The 21,381-nt window shown below is 40.1% G+C and overlaps 1 protein-coding gene across 1 annotated transcript in view; it reads left to right on the plus strand.

Annotated features, from left to right (window-relative positions):
* IQGAP1 (IQ motif containing GTPase activating protein 1) overlaps window positions 1–21,381 on the plus strand; it is a 47,427-nt gene that overhangs the window by 8,342 nt on the left and 17,704 nt on the right. The window contains exons 7-24 of the mRNA XM_065734188.1: window positions 133–246; window positions 560–738; window positions 1,386–1,476; window positions 1,932–2,095; window positions 3,774–3,858; window positions 5,001–5,164; window positions 5,415–5,575; window positions 6,082–6,209; window positions 8,716–8,879; window positions 12,187–12,277; window positions 15,722–15,889; window positions 16,547–16,689; window positions 17,029–17,199; window positions 18,288–18,371; window positions 18,448–18,519; window positions 18,630–18,699; window positions 20,025–20,233; window positions 21,203–21,358. Coding sequence (XP_065590260.1) covers window positions 133–246; window positions 560–738; window positions 1,386–1,476; window positions 1,932–2,095; window positions 3,774–3,858; window positions 5,001–5,164; window positions 5,415–5,575; window positions 6,082–6,209; window positions 8,716–8,879; window positions 12,187–12,277; window positions 15,722–15,889; window positions 16,547–16,689; window positions 17,029–17,199; window positions 18,288–18,371; window positions 18,448–18,519; window positions 18,630–18,699; window positions 20,025–20,233; window positions 21,203–21,358 — 2,414 coding nt within the window. The remainder of the gene's footprint in view (window positions 1–132; window positions 247–559; window positions 739–1,385; window positions 1,477–1,931; window positions 2,096–3,773; window positions 3,859–5,000; window positions 5,165–5,414; window positions 5,576–6,081; window positions 6,210–8,715; window positions 8,880–12,186; window positions 12,278–15,721; window positions 15,890–16,546; window positions 16,690–17,028; window positions 17,200–18,287; window positions 18,372–18,447; window positions 18,520–18,629; window positions 18,700–20,024; window positions 20,234–21,202; window positions 21,359–21,381) is intronic.

Raw genomic sequence — 21,381 nt, forward strand, 5'->3', positions numbered from 1 at the left:
TAAGTGTAAATGAAACAGTGATTTGTTATTTACAGTAGTTATTTCAGCCTTTCCTGTAGCATCAGTTGATGTTGTGGAGCTGGTTCCTAATGTATTTTAGACTGTGTAACACTTTTTAAATAAATGTTTCAGAGGAAGAAATCAGTAATATGAGGCTTGAATTGGAGAAGTATGGTATTCAGATGCCTGCCTTCAGTAAGATTGGAGGAATTCTAGCAAATGAACTCTCTGTGGATGAAGCAGCACGTGAGTTTCGTTTCAGTGTGATTATTCAGCTCAACATACCGTATATTAAGTGTCAGTTTTAATGCCTCTTGCTGTAAGAAAATACAGACCTTTTGGAAGATGGAAGGTTGTTGAATAGCACCCACCCCATTGATTTGGTTAGTTGGAATATACTACCGAAAAGTAGGCCACCATTTTTTGTCAGGAGCACAGAACCCTTCTGTCTTTGCTTTCCAGTTAACTTCCAGATAATTTTTCACTTTTCAAGCAAGTTCAATATTTAACAGGGCTGTTATGTTTGTGAGTGACTAACAGGCTGTGACTTCTTTTTCAGTACATGCTGCTGTCATTGCCATTAATGAGGCAATTGACCACCAAGTTCCAGCTGAGACTCTTGCGGCAATGAAGAACCCTAATGCTATGCTAATAAATCTTGATGATCACTTGGAGTCCACTTACCAAGACACTCTCTACAGAGCAAAAAAAGACAAGATGGAGAATGCTAAAAACAGGGTAAATACATTTTAAAATTGCAATTTAAACAAATAGCTGGTTTATGTTGTAGTTTTAAACTGTAGAGGAATGTGGAATGTATGTTACGGTTCCTGTATGTCTAGTTTTAGTTGGATTTATTCCTGCTGATATTCTGATGTTGGCCCCAGCAATCCATTTTCCTACTGTGGAAGGCAGGCAACTACATTTGCATTACTCTGTTCAGCTGTCTGACTTATAGGTTACATATGTACATGCAGCATTCATGTCATTGTTTAGGATATCATTGCTTCTGTGTATTTTCGGACAATATTGATATATTTTTATAACAGTGAAACAGTGAGAATAATCAACTGACCCTTGGAAAGATTTGGGGTAATTTTAGAACACTGTATGACAAATAATCTACCCATGTCATCTGCTTTCCGCGTTCTGGAGCTCTACTGTGTGTTCATACAGAGCCTGTAAACTGGAATAAGGTGTTTCTATACTGTCCTATTGGAGAGTTTGTGTACTTCTAGGACTTTTTGCATGGATAGGTCGCAGGTGGGTGAACTCCCTCTCTCACAGCTCTGTACAGATGGTTATGCTCACTGACTTTACATGACTGGATGACAGAGTGTCTTTGTGAAGACAGAGGAGACTGTTAAGATTTATTTTGTCTTCAGATTTCCTCAGAAAATTCAGAGAGAGAGAGAGATGTATATGAAGAACTTCTGACTCAAGCTGAGATTCAGGGGAACATCAATAAAGTGAACAGTAGGTTTCATGTTAAAATAATAGTTCTGATTAAAAGCATAGTTAAAAATGATACCTGTCCTCCTCCTTACTTTCTTTATCAAGCAGAAAGCTTCTAGAGTGCTAACATAAATGGAAGGCAGCTTTTCTGTTGTGTTTTTTGTTTGTTTGGACTTGTTACTGATACATATGTAGTTGTAAGCTGTATTTATTTTGACTTCTGCTGCCCTTCTTCAAGAGGATGGATTGTCAGTTGTGGCTGGAGCCACCCTCCTGTCCCATTGGGTAACACATGTTATGTCCATCCTTCATCTTCTCATTGAAGTACTACTTTGCAATTGGCTTTGGAAGTCTTCCATTCAGATTGCATGCCTGATTTGACGCCTATCAGATCTAAGAGTATTTCTTTCTGAGCAGTAAGTTATGGAACTTGTTCATTTAATGTTTCTCTAAAAATTCTGCTTTACTGTCACTAGCGTGTGCAGCCATATCAAAGATTGACCTAGCTTTGGAACAAGGAGATGCATTAGCACTTTATGAAGCTTTGGCAACACCAGCCCTGGGACTCCGAGGATTGCTGCGAGAAAATTGTGACTGGTATTTCAAGCAGTTTTTGAGTGATAGACAGCAGAAGCAGGAGGTATGCAAAAGCCTGGATCACTGTGATTGCTGATTTCAGTTTTTATTTATTTCCCTTTCACTGTAGCATTGTCCTTTGCATACTAATTGATTGCAGTATACCTGCAGAATAGTTTAATGTCACTTTGGAAAAACTTAATAGATATAAGCATACATTAAACATAGTTTATTTTTAATCTCTGCATAAGAAATGCCAGTGTAATGCTTATTCATATAGGTAGGTATATGTAATTAAAATACTTAATTTTACGAATAGAACGAGTACGAATAGAACTGTATAATATGGATGCAGAATTCGTCTTTTACTATTTTCTGTGCTCAGACAATGTGGATATTTGTGTTTTGTAAGTATCTGTTAGATGAGCACTATCTATTTTCACTGTGGATAATCCTGTCCATAATCAAGGCTGATGTTAGTTTTTCATTTCAAGTCAGATCTTCAGTGGATTTTAGATGCAGGTTGCTTATGTATGCTACTTATAAAATGCATGTAGTAGATTTAAAAAGCTATACTGTCTTAGTTATTACCATGTCATACACATTAATGGGGGAAAAAAGGGTGCTATAAAGGTGGTTATTTCTTCTGTATTTTCTTAATGAATTGTTTTTTTTTTAAAGCTACACCCAAGAAGAGAAGTAAGGTATTGTGTGCCTTCAGATCTAAGAAAAATGTGAGCAGCTTAGTTGTGCAGTTACAGCAAACTAGATCTTGAGCACTGTGGTGGATACGTATGTGTCTTAGACCCTACTGAGGGCTATGCTGAGCAGCTTCTGCTATTCAGAAGATCTGTTACCTCTGAAGACAGAACTTCACAATGTTTCTTGAGAGCTGCAAATAAGATAGGAAAAATGTGGGCTTTGGTATGGCATAAACTCTCCATAGTTGTGCACAGATGTTGCAAGGAATGAAACGGGACTGGGAATGTTTTTACCAAGCGTTGTAGTCACCACAAAAAGAAGATTCAGCTGCTTTTGAAACTATGAAGTCAGATTACACACATTTTCAGAAAGTAATTGAAAGATCTTATTTTAATAGATGTATTTTTTCAGCACTTCTGAAAAAAATACTCATCCTTACTGCATAAACTATATGAAGGGTTTTGACCTGTAGACCTAGTACCCTTCTGCACCATGGTTAGTCTCATTTTCTGTTTGTATTCACGTTGTATTGTATAGTCCAAGAAGTACTATATATAAGCCATAAATGCACATTGCTTTTTTTTTGATATTCAGAGAGCTCTTTCATTGGTCAAAGTGACATTAGTTAACATGTTATTTCATGACAAACTACACAAATAAAAATTTTCCTGCAGTACACAGTTTATATAGGGAGTCCTTTTCCTGGAAAGTTTTCCCCTTTGTCTTAGTTTCAGAAGTGGAATCTTGCATTTAATAAACACAGTTCTCGTGGGACTGCACTTCTAATGGGGATCAGGTTGTACACACACAGACCTTTAGCACTGGAACTGAGAATCTGTTGAGTAATCTGTTTCCTGCATGTGTGTGGCATTCTTTATTTGCAGAGTTACGTGGCATTAAAGTGCTTTAATGAGAGGCTGCTTCTTTTTGTTTGTTTGTTCCTTTTACTGAGCTATTTGCAGTGAGTGAGCTGACGTGGTTTCACTCTCCCTGATTTTTATTTTTATTTTTATTTTTATTTTTATTTTTATTTTTCTTAGGCTGGCATTACAGGTCTTCTGCAGAAAGAGGATTTACAGCTGGGAGTAGATGCTGCTAACAGGACAGCACAGCAATATCAGCAAAGTAAGGAGTGGCAAAAATGACAGCAACAAAGTGACTGGGATGTGATCAGAAGGATGAGAAAGCATGATATTTTTGTTTACATGAGGTTACAGCAGGTCTATCTCAGACCATTATAGATGTTCTTGAAGTAGTTTGAGGCCACTAGAAACGTTAAAAATAATCATGACAACTGGCTCTAGTGTTTCTTATCCAGCTCTATAAAATACTGCTTGAGATAACAACAAATCAGTTGAAACGCTAAGCAACATAGAACTTGTTTCCACTTTAAACAATGCTTTTTCTAGACAGTTTGTATTAGATTTTGCTCTGTGGATCTGTGATGGAAATGTGGATTACTCCATGAGGTGTTAAAACCAGTTTACCTGTTGACTACTGACATAAATCTTGGTTTGAGCTATAGAATTTTTAGCTTTCTCCTTTTATGGCTAAGTTTCTAAGTATCAGGTATCAAATAAAACGTGGATCACAGTGGCTGAATTTTTTTAATCAGTTGCTTCTGATACCATGCACTGGAGAAAGTTCCAGAAGCTTTCAGTGTTTGATTCTGGCTGTACAATAGCAATTTCAGTAGTTCAGTTTGTAACATGTAGAAAGGAAGCTAATAGGGATAAGGTTACAGATGGTTTAAATTACAGGAGGGAGATTGTGGTAAGTCTGGTAACCAGGAGGCTACCTTCAAAATACCTTACTGGTTCCCCGCAGAGGTTGATGCTTTTTTACCTAATTGCGCTATTTTAACATTAGCCAAAGTGCATCCACTGTTGAGTGCCTGGTACTGCCTTGACCAGTAATAAATACAGGAAGGAAAAACTTCTATGAATTACCTATGAGAAACCCTGGAAATGTTGGGGCTTCTTATTGTTGTTGCAGTCCTCTGATAATCAGACAAAAAGGTAAACCAGTTTAAAAATGAGTCTTATTTTAAAGAAGGTGTTACATAGTCTGGTTGTTTATGGTAAGGAAGACTAGCTGGGGAAATACTGATTGTCAAGCTTCTCTCATTTCCTGCCTCTTAAGGGAAGTATTTTGTTTGTTTGGTTTTTGCTAGGGATTTAATTATTAAGTACAGTAAACGTGCTCACATTTCTGGGGACTCAGCTATCTGCCTTCCTCATTTTCATGCTGCCTCTTTGAACTTCCAGGGCTTGCAGCAGTGGCCAGAATTAATGCTGCAATTAGAACTGGTGATGCTGAGAAGACTGTGGCAGAAATGATGAATACGGAGGCCCAGTTACCAGAGGTTTATGCATTTGCTGCAGATCTTTATCAGAAGGAGCTGGCCACCTTGCAGCAACAAAGCCATGACGTAAGTAGTATATTCTCTCTTACTTCTGTAAATTTATATGGATCACTAGATCTACCTTGTCTGTTTCATTAAATGTGCCTGTCTTGAGTGTTCATAGAACTGCATTGATGCTCAGTCTGTTCTGATGTCATGCTTAATCTTTAAGTCTTGAGTTACTTGGCACTGTGAGATTCTATTTTTATCTCTTGGTGTTCTAGCAATATTTTGTGACAAGCAAGAATAATTGATCTGTGTTCCTCTTTGTGTGCAGGGTAACCTCACCCATCCAGAATTATCTGTTGCTGTAGAGATGCTCTCTTCTGTGGCCCTGATTAATAGGGCATTAGATTCAGGGGATGTGAGTACTGTGTGGAAACAACTGAGCAATCCTGTCACAGGACTGGCAAACATTGAGGATGAGAACTCTCAGAGGTGAGTGTTACGAAGATTCATGTCTGTCTTTGATATTGCTTATATTCGTGATAGTTTGGGTGGATTTTTTCCCTTATGCTTCAGGTTCTTTCACTACTTACTGCACTTTAATTCTCTCTCTTGGCTCTTGTGTCTTATGTTTGCATTTACCATTTCTTACTGATCTGATTTATGTACTGTCTCTTGGACCTTTATTGAGGTTTCACAGTAAAGCTACGTTCTAGTACTAGTAGGTTGTCAGTTTACAGTCGGCCAGCTCATCCACCAAGTTTTTTGCCTGGAACTCTCATTTGGTGTTTTAGTGCTTTTGATTGTTTCACACTGGAGCCAACCATCTTGCTCACAACTTTAGTCATTTTCCTATTCCCTCTTCATATTTGTTTCATTTTCAACTCTTGTGTTCACATCTTCCATTTTGAGTTTAGTTCTCATTGCTGTCTTGTGTGTTCCCTGGCCAGTTTTTCATAACATGATACTTGTTGGTTTTGATTTTTGTTCTTTGACAGATATATTGATGATCTGATGAAGCTGAAAGTTCAAATGCGTGTAGAAGAAGAAAATGAATTTATCACATGGAATGATATCCAGTCATGTGTAGATCGTGTGAACTTAGTTGTGCATGAAGAACATGAAAGTAAGTTTTGCTTGGTTAGTACTAGACTGATCCTACATCATAAAGTGTGTTAAAACTAGGTGCACACCAGTGCAGAGTGGTGGTGGATTCATATACACTGAGATAGCTGCCCTTTTTTACTGCTGGTTGTGTAGCTGAGTTCACCTGAAAAGGCTGTGATCTAGAGAGGGTTAAATTTTAATGTCAGAGCCTGAAATCTTGATTAACTTGCTTCCTGGATCTCCAAATAGACATGGGTTTCCTGTTTGGGTCACGTGATTAGATGATTTGAAGCCACACAAATGCACATAATGTGCATGCGTGCACCAAAACTCTAATTTTGCAGTCTCTTATTTGTGAGAGATCACAGTAGTCTGGAAGTTCATGTAGTCCAGCACCCTGTGTCTTATAACACTCCCATACCCTGCAAAACAATAGAGAGGACAAAAAACCTAAACCAGCAAACATAAAATGCAGAAAATCTTACAGTGACTTAAGCTGTTTCATAGGAAACTTCTTAATTCTTTCACCTGCTAGTGTTTCATGTGTGCCTTTGTGCATGGATACTTCTTTTCTTGTGTCTGAGGAGTCCTTAAGCCATACCAAGGTGTATTCTTCCACTGTTTGATGAGTGATTTCAGATTGAAAAATGCTTTCTGATGATGATCAACATAGTGATGTTTCACAGAGTAGTCTTTTTCTGCTTATTATAGCTAACTAATCAAGGACAGGTACTGCTTATCTTCTGTGCCCTTTTCCTAGATCAAAAGTTATCATGTATTGATTCTTCTTGAGATCAAGTAGTGTCAGTCATAATTTGTATGTTTTATGTGTTTTAGTAAGAAAGGTTTTTTCTTTTCCTAGTCTTCCCCTGCACCTGTAGGGAGGGAGAGAAGTATATATAAGGGTGTACATACTTCGCATGTACACACTGTAGGAGGAAGCAAGCAGTCTGTACCATAGTCTGCCTAGGTGATGGAAAGATGTCAGTTTAAGGATAAAAAAAAAAAAAAGAAAAGGGCATTCTAAGGGCTAAGATAAGACATGAGAGAAGACATGCTGTTATGACCTAGACATCAACGTGAAAAGATATTCAAAACGCACCTGGATGCTTTCCTTTGCAACCTACTTTAGCGAGCTTGCTTTTACCAGGAGAATTTGGATCCCGCAGTCTCCAGAGTTCATAGGTTCATAAGTTCATAAGGTTGGAAAGGACCTACAAGATCATCTAGTCCAACCATCCTCCTATCACTATCCCTACCCAACTACTAAATCAAATCCCTGATTCACTTCCAACCCCTACGATTTTGTGGATCTGTGATTCTGTAAAGGAGCTGCATAACAGTTCAAATTAAACAAATTTCATGTAGTTGTTGAATAGAGGACAGTGAGAACATTAAAAAAAACCCTAACGCTATTGAATGAGGGAGGAGGGAAAAATGGACTGATATTTTAAGTGGATTGTATTAAGTGTGCTATGCAACTCTCATTGCTACTACTTGGGCATGTTTTAAATTTTTAATTTCAAGTTTTCTGTCAGAAAATAGAGAAACAAAGCGTAAGTTGGACAGTACCCAGTTGTTGCTTCCTATCTTAGTGTACGAGTTTCTGTGTCAAAACTGTGGAGTTCTGCCTGCAATCTGTCTTATCTTGATAGATAAATAGAAGTATATCTTGGAAGCCAGTTTGATTGCATGTGTATGAGAACAGAAGTAGATATATGGATATGTAAAATTTACGTAGAGCTGATGTTTACTGAACAGATAATTTACAGAAGATGTCAGCTGATGTGGAAGAATAAGGACAATTCAGAATGACATAAGAATGTTTTGCTACATCCTTGAAAGCCACAGTTAAGAAAACAAATAATCCAATGGCACAGTTCCACAGAAAAAGGTGAAACTGTGTGCATTTAAGAAATAGAGTACAGAACAGGAAGAATTCTAATGGTAGTCTTGGTCTACTACCAGCTCTAACTTTCAGTAATACATAAAAAGAGTGCTTTTTGTGTGTCTTCACAATGTTCCTCAAGTGTATCTCTGTGTCTTGATGTAGAAAACAAGTTTCATAGAATCACAGAATGTTCCAAGTTGGAAAAGACCCACAAGGATCATTGTGTCCAATTCCTGGCTTCACACAGGACCATCTAAAAATCAGACCATATGTCTGAGAGCATTGTCCAGATGCTTCTTGAACTCTGGCAAGGTTATTGCCATGACCACTGCCCTGGGTGGCTGTTCCAGTGTCTGACCACCCTCTCTGTAGAGAAATCCAACTCAAACCTCCCCATCACATCTCTAGGCTGTTCCCTTGGGTTCTGTCATTGAGAGAGATCAGTGGCTGCCCCTCTGCTCCCCCTCATCAGAAAGCCGTAGACCACCATGAGGTCTCCACTCATTCTCTCTTCTCTGTACTGAGGACAGAGCTGGTATTTGGTTTAGCGCTAATAGCACTTTTCCTCCAAAGCACAGTTATGGTTATGGTGAAGGATTCGATCTTTGTATTTCTTCTATCCCTTTCTCTCTAGGGATTTTGGCAATTGGGCTTATCAACGAGGCACTGGATGAAGGAGACACCAAAAAAACTATGCAGGCTTTACAGATTCCTGCAGCAAAACTGGAGGGTGTAACCCCAAAGGTAGCTCAGCATTATCAGGACACACTACTTCGGGCTAAGAGAGAGAAAGCACAGGTGGGTGTATTTAAAAGCACCTCTGAAAAAGCCTTCTTGTCTATGTACTGTGGGCATTCCTCATCTTAAAAGCTGGGAAACAAAGCTGGAAATGAAGAGATAAACACTCTGTGTGCTGTCATCTGGTCATACCCAGTCTGCTTGGATATTTCTGTATTAGGGAAAAGAGGTAAGTAGACAAAATGTGAATCTTTGTGAACTACAGAGATGGGCTTAAAGATATAAGTTCATAAGTTCATATTGACTGCTTGAGGTGGATTGCTGCTGCTAATCTTAGGTCCAGAATGGCGTGTGTACTTTCTTTTTAGAGATATTAGGAGACGTGTTAAGTTTCATTTGTTTTTGCAAGGAGACAGTGTTTATTCTAATAGCTCTGAATTTCCAAATGCTAGTCTCCTTCAGTCTCACATTTTTAGTATCCTTTGTTAAATATATCCGTAGGCATAGTTACATATAATGAAAATAAAGTTTCAGAAATCCAAAAAACTTCCTAGGTGATGAAGTTGTTGATGGGGAGGGGAAAATGAAAAATAAAATACACATTACTGGCAAAATGTGCATCTATGACTGCCACTCACAAGGTGATACTGGAGATGCTAGGTATTTTTTGAGTGATTGCTGTCTGTCTTGATAGCCAACTTACGTGGATAGCCAACATACCTACTTACATCTGTCTTGATAGCCAACATACCTACTTACGTGGAGTTGCCACTTTAAGTAACTGACTTACATGTACAGGTGAAAGTGGAAAAAGGAAGAACAATCTCATCTTAGAGATTTAGGAAAGAAGATGAAACACTGTGTGAGTGGTGTACGTACTACTGATTTTTTTTTCTAATCGATGAATGGGATGCTATCTTTGGAAATACGAGGGAGTAAGTAGCAGATATGCTTCCTTTCAGTGGCCTGAGAGTGTTTTTTTTTGTTTTTGTTTTTAATATTTTTTCTGTTGTGGAGCTCATTGCTGTAATTCCAACACAGATTTTAACACACAAAGATGATACTATGTTCAATATTGGTGTTTTTTTTGTTTGCTTGCTTTGTTTTTTGACTAAGTAAAAACCTTCATGATGGCAGTAGCTGAAAACTGTATGCATGGGTGATGTAAATCATTAAGCAGCTTCCACAGTGGCTCCATGAGGGTTAATGTTCCCCAGGAACCCATCTGGTGGTGAAGCATTTCCTCCTCCTGAGTCAGAATGAAATAATGAATTCTGAGTGTGCGTGTAAGCTTCTGCCAGCCTGGATTGGTAAATTCAGTTGGTGTGAAGTTACCTTATTTAGGCATATGTTCAATTTAGGGCTCCTCCCAACAGCATGGCAGTAATTCAGACTAACATTGTGGGCAGAACAGTTACTATCCTGAGTCAACTATTGCTTGCTAGCTGCTGACTGCTGTATCTTGGGACTGAGGGATTATAGTTCGTGCAAGACATTCTTCAGTTGTTTATGTTAGATACGGGAGCTGGTGCGTGATGCATATTTCTCATGTGATGAGCAGTGAGAGAAGCGTTCAATCCTGTTATGTGTTACACCATGTGTACCTTCTGGAAAGCCAGTGACAGTAAACACATGGGAAAGCATCAGATGGTTTTGATAGTCCTTGGATTGATGACTGCAGGTAGTGATGACAGTCCAGAAGTTTGTTTCTTTAAGTCTTCCACCCTTCCCCAGTCAGGAATTCCTAAATGATAGAGGCAGTCACAGGATTGCTTGGGCATTCAGATAAAATTTGTCTGTTAAAGCGATGTGTTAGTCTCTTGAACAAAGTGTAATATAGGCATGTAAGTTTCAAACCAAAACAGTGAGTAATGTGGAGAGTATGTAAGGAAATGTTAATTTTCAGTCTTGCTCTAGAACTCAAACGCTGGAATATAGTGGCTCTTTTGTGCAGTATGATTATTAATCCATGTCAGAGGTAAATATTTCCTGTGTTCTGTTTATACAGCAGTTGTTAGAAGGATGGCAATTGCTTCTTAAGATTTCTTTCCATAGTTACCTCAGGAAGTGGTGGTGGGTGGGGAGGAGCTGTGCTTGGCAGCTGCTGGATCATTGTTCATTATGTATATTTTGCGGCTTGATAAACACTTGTCTCTTATAAAATTCCTGCATTATTTAATTAGGTTTCTTCAAATCCTAGCCAAAATATAAGATAACACGTAATCAATACTATGAAGACTTGAAACATGCTTTTACTGTTGTATATACAAGTGGAGAGGGACAAGAGCAGCCTGTTGTAGCATTAGTTACCTATCAGTTTTGAGTTGCTGCTCATGTATGTACGTTGCCACTTTTTATTAAGTTTCCCTTAAGAACACTTTGTAGCCTTGTACTATGGAAAGACTATAGTTAGTCCACACTTGCTTCAACCTAGGTGGAAAAAAGCTTTTCAGAAAAGGGCCTAGAAGTGCTGGTAGACACCAAATTGAATGTGAAACAGCAGTGTGCCCTTGCTGCCTAGAAGGCTTCAGTGGAGAGGTGAAACTTCTGCTCTGTGTCCAGTTCTGCCCTGACCCCCATTACAGGAGGCATGAATGTACAATGATATAGGGCAACACAGAGCCCCGGAGATGCCCTCAGGACTGGAGTGCATCTCCAGAGAGGAAAGCTGAGGGTGATAAGACTCTTCAGTGCAGAGATGGGAAGGCTTGAAGGGTATCTCTTTAGTGTATATAAATACCTGAAGTGAGGATACAGTGGGGACGAGAGTCATTGAGTACAAACTGTGGCTGAAGAGGTTCCATTTAAACATCAGGAAGCACTTTACAGTGCAGAAACTGAGCAGTAGCACAGGTTGCCCTGAGAGGTACTGGAGTTTCCTTCTTGGAGTTGGTCAAAAGCCATGTAGATATGGTCCATCCTGGATAACCTGCTCTGGCTGTCCCTGCTTGAGCAAGGGGACTGTACCAGATGAGCTCAGAGGTCCCTTTCAATCTTAAATTCTTCTGTGATTTTTGTGTTCCTTGTAAAGGCACATCCTCTTTGCAAATACAGCTTTAGGGCTAACCTGCACAGATTCCTTGTTGTTGGGTTGTCTTGATGTTTCTTTATTAGAGAGATACCATTGATGAAATTTCTTGGTGGGAGTTCATTTTCCTGAAGAGTTCTGGTCTGATAATGCTGTAGTTGCTTCTGCCAGTCACAAATGCACATTATGGCCTTGTGCTGAAACTGATTAGAAAGATAGCAAAATGCTTCTTGTATCTTGTGACACTGCAATTGCTCAGAACAGGTTGTTTTATTTTGCACAACCAGCGATACTCTTTTCCTCATGCTGTGGATACTTTCCTCATCATGTTCTCTTCAGGACACACAGGATGAAACAGCTGTGCTTTGGCTCGATGAAATTCAGGATGGGATTCAGAGGGCTAACAAGGACACAGAGGAGTCACAGAGATGTAAGTATTGTGGTAGATACTGTGATCCTTTGCCATTTTCAACCAAATATTTGTCGCCAAATGGAAGAATGTGAGCGAGAAATGTAAATGTTCTCTTCAGGTGGGTGTAGAATTTTTTTCTTTAAGCAATGAATGTCACAATCTTGAAATTTCATTTTTTTCCTATATTTTTGGAGGGATATGACAATTTTTGAGGTTTGCTTTGGCTGTGTTACATCCTGGACAGGAACAACTACTGAGTCTCTGTCAAATTGGTTGACATTTGCAGATAATTGTAACTGTGTTTGGCTAGTCAAGTGTGAGGATGTTAATGTGTGCAGTTCTGATGTACGTTAGCTTTTGTTTCTGTTGTACTGTTGTCTTAATTCTATGAAATATTTCTCAATGACTTCATTAAGTATAGACCAAAATACATAACAATGATAGCCGTTTTTACTTGTTTAGTGCAGTTGGTACGTGGACTAATCCACCCATTACTGCATCCTAATATTTGTATGATATCCTTATGCTTCCAGAAACTGAAGTAATTACTACTCTTTGCCTAACTTCTTGTTTGTTGTTGTTTTGTCTGTTCCTATGTGTGAAGTTTGCTTTGCTGATTCCTGTGTGATTCAGAGCACTTGTTTTTATACATTTTATAGGTTCATAGGTTCATAAGGTTGGAAAGGACCTACAAGATCATCTAGTCCAACCATCCTCCTATCACTATCCCTACCCAACTACTAAATCAAATCCTTTAGCACCTCATCTAAACGCTTCTTGAACAGCGCTAGGGATGGTGCCTCAACCACCTCCCTAGGCAGGCCATTCCAGTGCCTGACCACTCTTTCAGAAAAAAAATGTTTCCTCAGGTCTAATCTAAATCTTCCCCGGCGCAACTTCTGACCATTCCCTCTCGTCCTGTCATTATCAGGGAGAAGAGGCCCATCCCCTCCTCACCACAACCCCCCTTCAGGAAGTGGTAGAGTGCAATAAGGTCTCCTCTGAGCCTCCTCTTCTCCAGACTAAACAATCCCAGCTCCCTCAGCCGCTCCTCATAAGACTTGTGCTCCAGACCCCTCCCCAGTTTTGTTACCCTTCTCTGAACACGCTCCAGGGCCTCAATGTCCTTCTTGTGGTGAGGGGCCCAAAACTGAACACAGTACTCAAGGTGCGGCTGTACCAGAGCTGAGTACAGGGGGATGATCACCTCCCTGCTCCTGCTGGCTACACTATTTCTAATACAGGCCAGGATGCTGTTGGCCTTCTTGGCCACCTGGGCACACTGCCGGCTCATGTTGAGCCGAGCATCAACCAACACCCCCAGGTCCTTTTCCTCTCTAGGAAATCCATCTGATTTTTTCAGATGTGATATTACTCTATTCACATTTACTCTGAATTTCTAATGTGAATGTTATATTCAACATCTTTTCTTTCTTCCTAGTAATCTCATGTTTTTCTTGAGTCTGATTCTTCGTCTCTGGTATGCTGATTTTGATATTACACTGATACTTACAGTTACCAAGAGATGCGCAGACTGATTTTGCTTTGAATAGGCAGCTGTACTTGTAATGGATTTGTTTAATGTGAGCCTGGGATTTCTGTGAGGGTGGTGCAGTTGTACTTCTGAAATAGATTGACCGAAGAATCTGGAATTGCTTGGATAGGCAAGCCTCCTGATAGCTTGATTAAGCCCTGTAATTAGCCCAATTTTAGGTGTAGACCTGGACTGACTTGAGTTCTTACTGAACCTGTTTGTATATCAGATATGCAGAGTTTCTAGCAGAGTTGATACTTCTCATCCTTGTTCTTGGCTCAGCTATAGACCTACTTTTGTGTTTATGCCTTGTTTGTCTTTGTGCTTTGTAGAAGTTATAGAAGGGTGAAAAATGAGGAGTTTAACGGAGTTTTCCCATAATGGACTGAATGAGTTTTTGTCCATCTCTGAGGCCTGGTTCAGTTGCTTTCAATGACAGTACTTGCTCACTAAATTCCTCTCAACTGTCCTGGGGAAAAAGAAAAACAAAACAGGCAGAAGGGAGTGTGGTGGTGGTGTGGTGTAACCTGTCAGCACAGCACCATGCAGTGTTCGCTTGCTACCTGCTCACGTAGCAGAAATCACGGATTGAGATTAAAACTATTTACTGGGAGTAAGGAGAAGATGAAAGAAAAAGTGATTATAATCTATGTATAATAACTACTTACATAAATGTATATATATATTTATTTTATATTTACTTTATATGTATGTTTATCTATCTATCTATATAACAAAACAAGTGCTACGTAATGCAGTTGCTCATCACCTGCTGACCCATGCCCACTAGTCCTTGAGCCACCACCCTTTCCCCTGCCAACTTGCCTCCATTTTATGGTTTCCTTACGTGATGTCACGTGGTGTGGAATATTTCTCTGGCCAGCTGAGGTCAGCTGTCCCAGTTCTGTCCCCTGCCAGCTCCTTATGCCTCCCTAGGCCCTCAGTGGCTGAACAGTATGAGAAGTTGGAATGTCCTTGGCTTTGTACAGTACTGCTCAGCAACAACTTAAACATTGGAGAGGTACCAGTGTTGTTTTTCTCTGAAAGCCAAAATGTAGCATCATACCAGGCACCATGAAGGAAGCCAGCTCTGTCCCAGCAGAAACCAGGATGGGGATGGAATGAGAAGTCTTAGGGAAGAGCTTTACCTGTCCACCTTACTCTTTTGTTCCTAGCAGTACCAGTACAATTTTTCCTTGGTTTCCCTACTCTGACTAAGCACTTCGGCCAGGTATTATGACTTGAATTCCATGCCAAAGAACATTTGGGCAAAAGCAGGATTAAAGTATGTTTCCTTGAGCCTGAATAACATCTTCAGGTACCTTTATCTATCCATATGTGAGCAGACATTTATTCAGTCTCACCTAGCGCTGAAAATGACTATGTGATGTTCGCTGTGTCAGTGGGATTCCTGTGATCAGTTTCCTACTGTATTTGCAACAGAGTTCTGGAGTAGCCCTGGATTAGCTCCTTCCTCGTCTGTGTCCTATTTACAAACTATTCTGTGTTTGAGTTACTGTTTTCAATAGCAATGGTGCTAGTCACTTGAAAGGTGCTCTTTGAGACAGTTGTGCACTGTTGACAGGGCTCTGCCGGACGAAGCTGCCTTAGCTAAAGCTGTTGGCAGGGTACAGCTGAGTGAATGAATAAAACATTGTTGTAGAGAAATACTGTTGATAAATGAGTACCATAGTAGGTCTAAGAGTGCAAAAATTAAGTGCTGTCAGGCAGTGTACCATACGGGTGGACACTGTACTAAAAGGATTGCTGTACAGCAAGTTGTCTTTTTTTAATCAGTATTTTATAGATATAAATACAGTGAAATATTTGTGTACCCTCACACATTGGCTTGCTCTCTTCTCTTGCATTTGTTGCGAGTCACTAAACCCCTTACTGCCCAGGTCACCTGTCTCCTTGTGTTGTCAAAGTTTCGTTAGGAATTCTGGCCATTAACGAAGCAGTAGATCACGGAGATACCGGCCGTACCCTCAGTGCCTTGCGCTCACCAGATGTTGGGCTGTATGGAGTCACTCCAGAATGTGCAGAGACGTACCAGCGAGAGTTGGCAGAAGTCAAGAGAAGAAAAATGGCAACAGGTAAACCTCAAATAGCTACCTGTTAGCACAATAAATTATAGATTATTGAGCTTAGAATGGAAACCAGAGGGGTTTCCATTTCAGGTTCATAGGTTTATAAGGTTGGAAAGGACCTACAAGATCATCTAGTCCAACCATCCTCCTATCACCATCCCTACCCACTGAACTACTAAATCAAATCCCTTAGCACCTCATCTAAACGCTTCTTGAACAGCGCAAGGGATGGTGCCTCAACCACCCCCCCTAGGCAGGCCATTCCAGTGCCTGACCACTCTTTCAGAGAAAAATTGTTCCCTCAGGTCTAATCTAAGTCTTCCCCCGGCGCGACTTGTGGCTAGGGGAAAAGCTTTGCGCTATAGATGTCTTGTTTTTAGAATCTTGTGTTATAGGAAATTGAAGCTGCCTTGCAAACTCAAGTTTTTAGAAAATTAAAAAAAATAATAATAGGGGGAAATAAAAAGTTAACCATAAAATCTTCTTTGCTTGTCAAATGTGTTGTGCTTAGGTAGTTCTTGTAGTAGTTAATTGGAGTCACAGGCATTCCGTCTTTTGCTTGGAGGAAGGGTACTCTGTATATGCATTTCCTTTTTGTAGTATTTATATATGAGGAAGACAGAAGCAAGTCTGCTTTTGACATACTGCACCTTCTGCTTTTAGGAGGTAATGGAAGTGAATGGGTGAAACACTGGGTGAGAGGAGGCTATCATTATTATCATAACCTGAGAACCAAAGAGGGAGGATGGGATGAACCAACCGAATTTGTGCAGAATGACACACAGCTGTCACGGGAAGAGATACAGGTAGAGTACATGCTTTTTTTCTCTTAAGTTGAAGTTGCCACCATTTCATTTCAGTCCTTATTGACCTTCAAGAGAGAGTATTTCACCACAATAATAATGTTAACAAGCTGTGTAGTTTATTTCACTGTTCATTGTCTGTCTTTGCACATCAAAACTTCTTTGTCCTGTTGCAGAAAATTTGTTCTGTTGATAAAGGTGTACACAACTGTGGTGTTGCTGTTTACTGGAAGGCATCTTGTAAGCTTCTCTTGAGCACAGTACAGTAGCTGTTATATAACATCCTGTTTCTTGCATCTCTGTTCTCTCTTTCTGGCTCTTCCTACCATAATGCTAATCCAGAGCACTATATCTGGAGTCACAGCAGCATACAACCGAGAGCAGTTGTGGTTGGCCAATGAGAACCTGATTGTGAAGCTTCAGGCTTGTTGTCGAGGCTATCTTGTTCGTCAGGAGTTCAACTCCAGAATGAGTTTTTTGAAAAAACAAGTTCCAGCAATCACTTGCATCCAGGTATGAAATACCTTAACTCTTTTTGAAACTTGTATTTGTTGGTTGCTCTCTATATGCACCCTTATTGACTGGTTTTGTTCAACTTGAACAGTTGCCACACACAATTATCTTCTCTTCCTTTTGCAAAGTATTGAAAGGCATTTCCTTCTCCGTGAGAATCTCTGTATATAGTTTACTTCTTTTTGTGATATATGAGCAATAAACTCTCCTCAAGCAGAACTGCAGAGAGAAAAAACATTTGAGGAATCTTTACCTATTGTTTCATCATCTGTTTAAGTGTTCTGGAAATAGGAGAGAATGAAGTATGTCATATATCTTTATGTTAAACTTATCACTGTATTATATTATTGCTGTGATTCTTCATGAACTGAAAAGAGGCAATGTGGCTTTCAACATTCCTGAGTAGGAGTCTCTTCTCATTTGACTGGGGATTTGGAGAATTGAGAACATTAAATGTATGGTGTGATTATTCAGCATAAGGTTGAGCAATTTACAGGAGAGCAATGAAAAATCTTTCTCCAGAGTTGTAACTGACATGTATGCATAACAGTGCTTTTCACTCTGCTACCACTTTATTCGTCCTCTGTATCCATATTCATTCCTGCCTAGGTAGTGTGTGCTGTGCCTGTAGCAAAAAAAGAACTCCACAACTACATCCTCCCACTCATGAAAATAGCACCTTCTCCTATTAATTGAAGTCCTAACCCTTGTCTAATTTCTGTTCCAAAAATCTGTAGTAGTAGAGAGTGCACCCTGAAGGCTTGTAATTTTACATCTCTCTTCTCTCCAGCAGCAGCATTTGCCATGTGTCTCCCATGTAGAAGAATTTCTATGAATTTAGTTTTTTAGTTAAGCATTTGTTCTCTCACTGTGTTTCTGAAGGCCCACGCTTTTCATGGGAGTGATTTCAAGTCTCAGAATGACAGTTGATGGAAGAGCTACTTAGTGCTTCACTGCATACCTCTTACTTCATGTAGTTTGTGAGATGAGCGTGTCTCTGTTACATTTTATTTAGCTGAGGGGAAGTGGAAGCTTAGAATTGTAATTACTTTAATCTGAAAAGTAAAGTGCTCACTTTCTGTTTTCAGTCCCAGTGGCGTGGCTATAAACAAAGGAAGGCATATCAAATCCGTTTGGATTACCTACGAGCACACAAGGACCAAGTAGTGAAGGTAGGAAAGGCTCTCTGATGTGTTGGTTTTGTTTTGGTTAGCTTTCTGTAAATGTTTTGGGTATTCTTTCCTATAGATTCAGTCAATGACCAGGATGTATCAAGCCAGAAGACGTTACAGAGATCGCCTGCAGTATTTCAGAGACCATGTAAGAGGCTGTTAAATTAATTCAGTATCTGACTTTTGTTTGTTTGTTTGTTTGTTTTACTCTTCCCTTAACAAATTTAAGTGGCTGGGTGTTTTTTTTTCCAATTCTAGATAAATGACGTTATAAAGATCCAAGCTTTTATCCGAGCAAACAAAGCACGGGAAGACTACAAAACCCTCAGTAAGTATTGCCAAAAGAATAAAACTAATATGCTTTGAATCTCTATTTGCAAGTGAATGCTCTTAGTGAGATCTGCAACATCAAGATAGTTACGAAGATCAATTGAGATGAAGTTGGTTGAGAGATGCAATGAGTAGGTAGGTTGGTAGTTGCTCTGACAGAAGGAAAAAGTCCCTCTGGCTGAGGGATTAGAGTGCACTGTCAACAAGTTTGCTGATGACACAAAACTAGAAGAAGTGACTGACACACCAGAAGGCTGTGCTGCCATCCAGTGAGACCTAGACAGCCTGGAAAGTTGGGTGGGGAGAAAATGAATGAAATAGAATGAGGGCACGTGTAGAGTCTTACATCTAGGCAAGAATAACCCAGGTACCAGTATAGGCTGAGGACTGGCCTGCCGGAGAGCAACATGGGGAAAAGGGATCTGGGGTTCCTGGTGGACAGCAGGATGACTGTGAGCCAGCACTGTGGCCTTGTGGCCAAGAAGGCCAATAGCATGCTGGGGTGCATAAGAAGGGGTGTGGGTAGTAGGTCAGGAGAGGTTTTCCTTCTCCTCTACTTCTCCCTGGTGAGACCGCATCTGGAATACTGCATCCAGTCCTGGGCCCCTAGGTTCAAGAAGGACAGGGAACTGCTTCAGAGAGTCCAGCGCAGAGCCACATCTTATGTGGAAAGGCTGAGGGAACTGTGGTTTTTTATCTCGGAGGAGACTGAGGGGTGACCTCATTAATGTTCATTAATGTGTGAAAGGTGAGTGTAAGGAGGATGGAGTCAGGCTCTTAGTCACATCCAATGATAGGACAAGGAGTAATGAGTGCAAGCTGGAACATAGAAGGCTCTACATAAATATGAAAAAAAAACTTAATCACAGTGAGAATAACAGAACATTGAATGTGCTGCCCTGAGAGGTTATGGGATCATTCAAAACCCTCCTGCATGCATTCCTGTGTGACCTAATCTGGGTGTTCCTGCTCCAGCAGGGGGATTGGATGAGATGATCTTTCGAGGTCCCTTCCAATCCCTGACATTCTGTGAAAACTTGATTCCTGATAGTGCTTATGCTGCTTAGAAATAGAAGCACAGATTTTGAGGTAAGTTCAGCAATGTGGACTACCCTACGGTGATACTTACCTCATTCTATGGTATTGACTTCTGTCACGATTTATTCCATTCAACAAATTCCAAATATTGTCAGAAGTTATTCAGACACATTGGTGTTAATTTTATCCTGGACTGGCTACTGCTTGGCATGCTGTCTAGGTGTAGATAACACATGCATTAATTTGTGTTTCCTGTTCTCTGATGTTTTGTCAATTGTTTTTTAGTTAATGCTGAAAATCCACCTATGGCTGTGGTTCGGAAATTTGTCCACTTGCTTGATCAGAGTGACCAAGATTTTCAGGAGGAGCTTGAGCTAATGAAGCTGCGTGAGGAAGTTGTAACCTTGATCCGATCTAATCAGCAGCTTGAAAATGACCTCAATCTTATGGACATCAAGATTGGACTGCTAGTGAAAAACAAAATTACTCTGCAGGTAGGAAATGTACTGTTGGGAGACCAACAGAATGAATTGATGCCAGTGACAGTTAGCATGAGGAGCTCCTGGCCTTGGGTCTCAGTTGCTCAGATTCAGTGGAGGATATTCCCCCAGACTTAAACATTTTCCTCCCAGTAAGTGCTTACTCTGTTCCATTTATTAGTATGTGTCCCTATGAAGATGGTTGTAAAAGAGGAAACAAGACTTCAAGCATTGTAAAAACAAAACAGTGGAAAGGAACCTGCTCCAGACCGAGTGAAAGCAACAGATTGTGTGCTTGAAGGCTTTCCAAACTGTTTTGTTGTTCACTTGTGGTTAAATTAGCCATGAACTTTGTGCATTTTAATTTCTCATATTTTGGATGCTGTAACAGTGAGGTGATTTCAGAGGAGGAAATACGCTGATGCTACTTGGTGTTTCTTGATTGATGGAAAGCCTCTCTGTCATGTTGCTGACAAATCACAAAAAGCTGCTGCAATGCCTTTTATTCAAGCTGAAGTTGCAGTCAATTCTTCCTTCGGTCTTGAATAGCATGGCACTAGGCTTGACTCAGTGTAAAATCTGAAATGTAGCAGTAAAATTCAGTTCTGAAGGAGGCTTCAACTCAGACTGATGCTGGCAGCAAAAAGTGCCATCATTGTCAGTGTGTAGCAGTAGTCAGGCAGCAAAATACAAAACAGGGGTTTGGGCTTTAAGCCCTGCTTAGAAAGAAGGGCATCTTCAAACATCCTCAGGATGCTGCCAGCTCTGATAGTAATCACTGCTCAGAGCAATTAGTCCTTCTGGGGTTCTCAACAAACTCAGGAGTCTGGGGGCAAAACAGAAACTAATCTTATAACTTCGTTAGCCCCAGACATACTTTGTCTCTGACTTCTCCACATACAAAAAAGCGGCCTCTCAGGTGCAGCTTTTTCTAATATTGCCTGTTATTTAAATGTGGAATCTGTCCCTCTCTGATCATTCCAGGATGTTGTTTCTCATAGCAAAAAGCTTACGAAGAAGAACAAGGAACAGCTCTCTGACATGATGATGCTGAACAAGCAAAAGGGAGGTTTGAAAGCTTTGAGCAAAGAGAAGAGGGAAAAGCTGGAAGCCTATCAGCATCTTTTCTACTTACTTCAGGTATGCAGCTTCTCGTACTGCTC

This window comes from Cyrtonyx montezumae, unplaced genomic scaffold, assembly GCF_038088225.1.
Source record: "Cyrtonyx montezumae isolate F1298 unplaced genomic scaffold, pur_monq_1.0 scaffold_17, whole genome shotgun sequence".
Classification (NCBI taxonomy): Eukaryota; Metazoa; Chordata; class Aves; order Galliformes; family Odontophoridae; genus Cyrtonyx; species Cyrtonyx montezumae.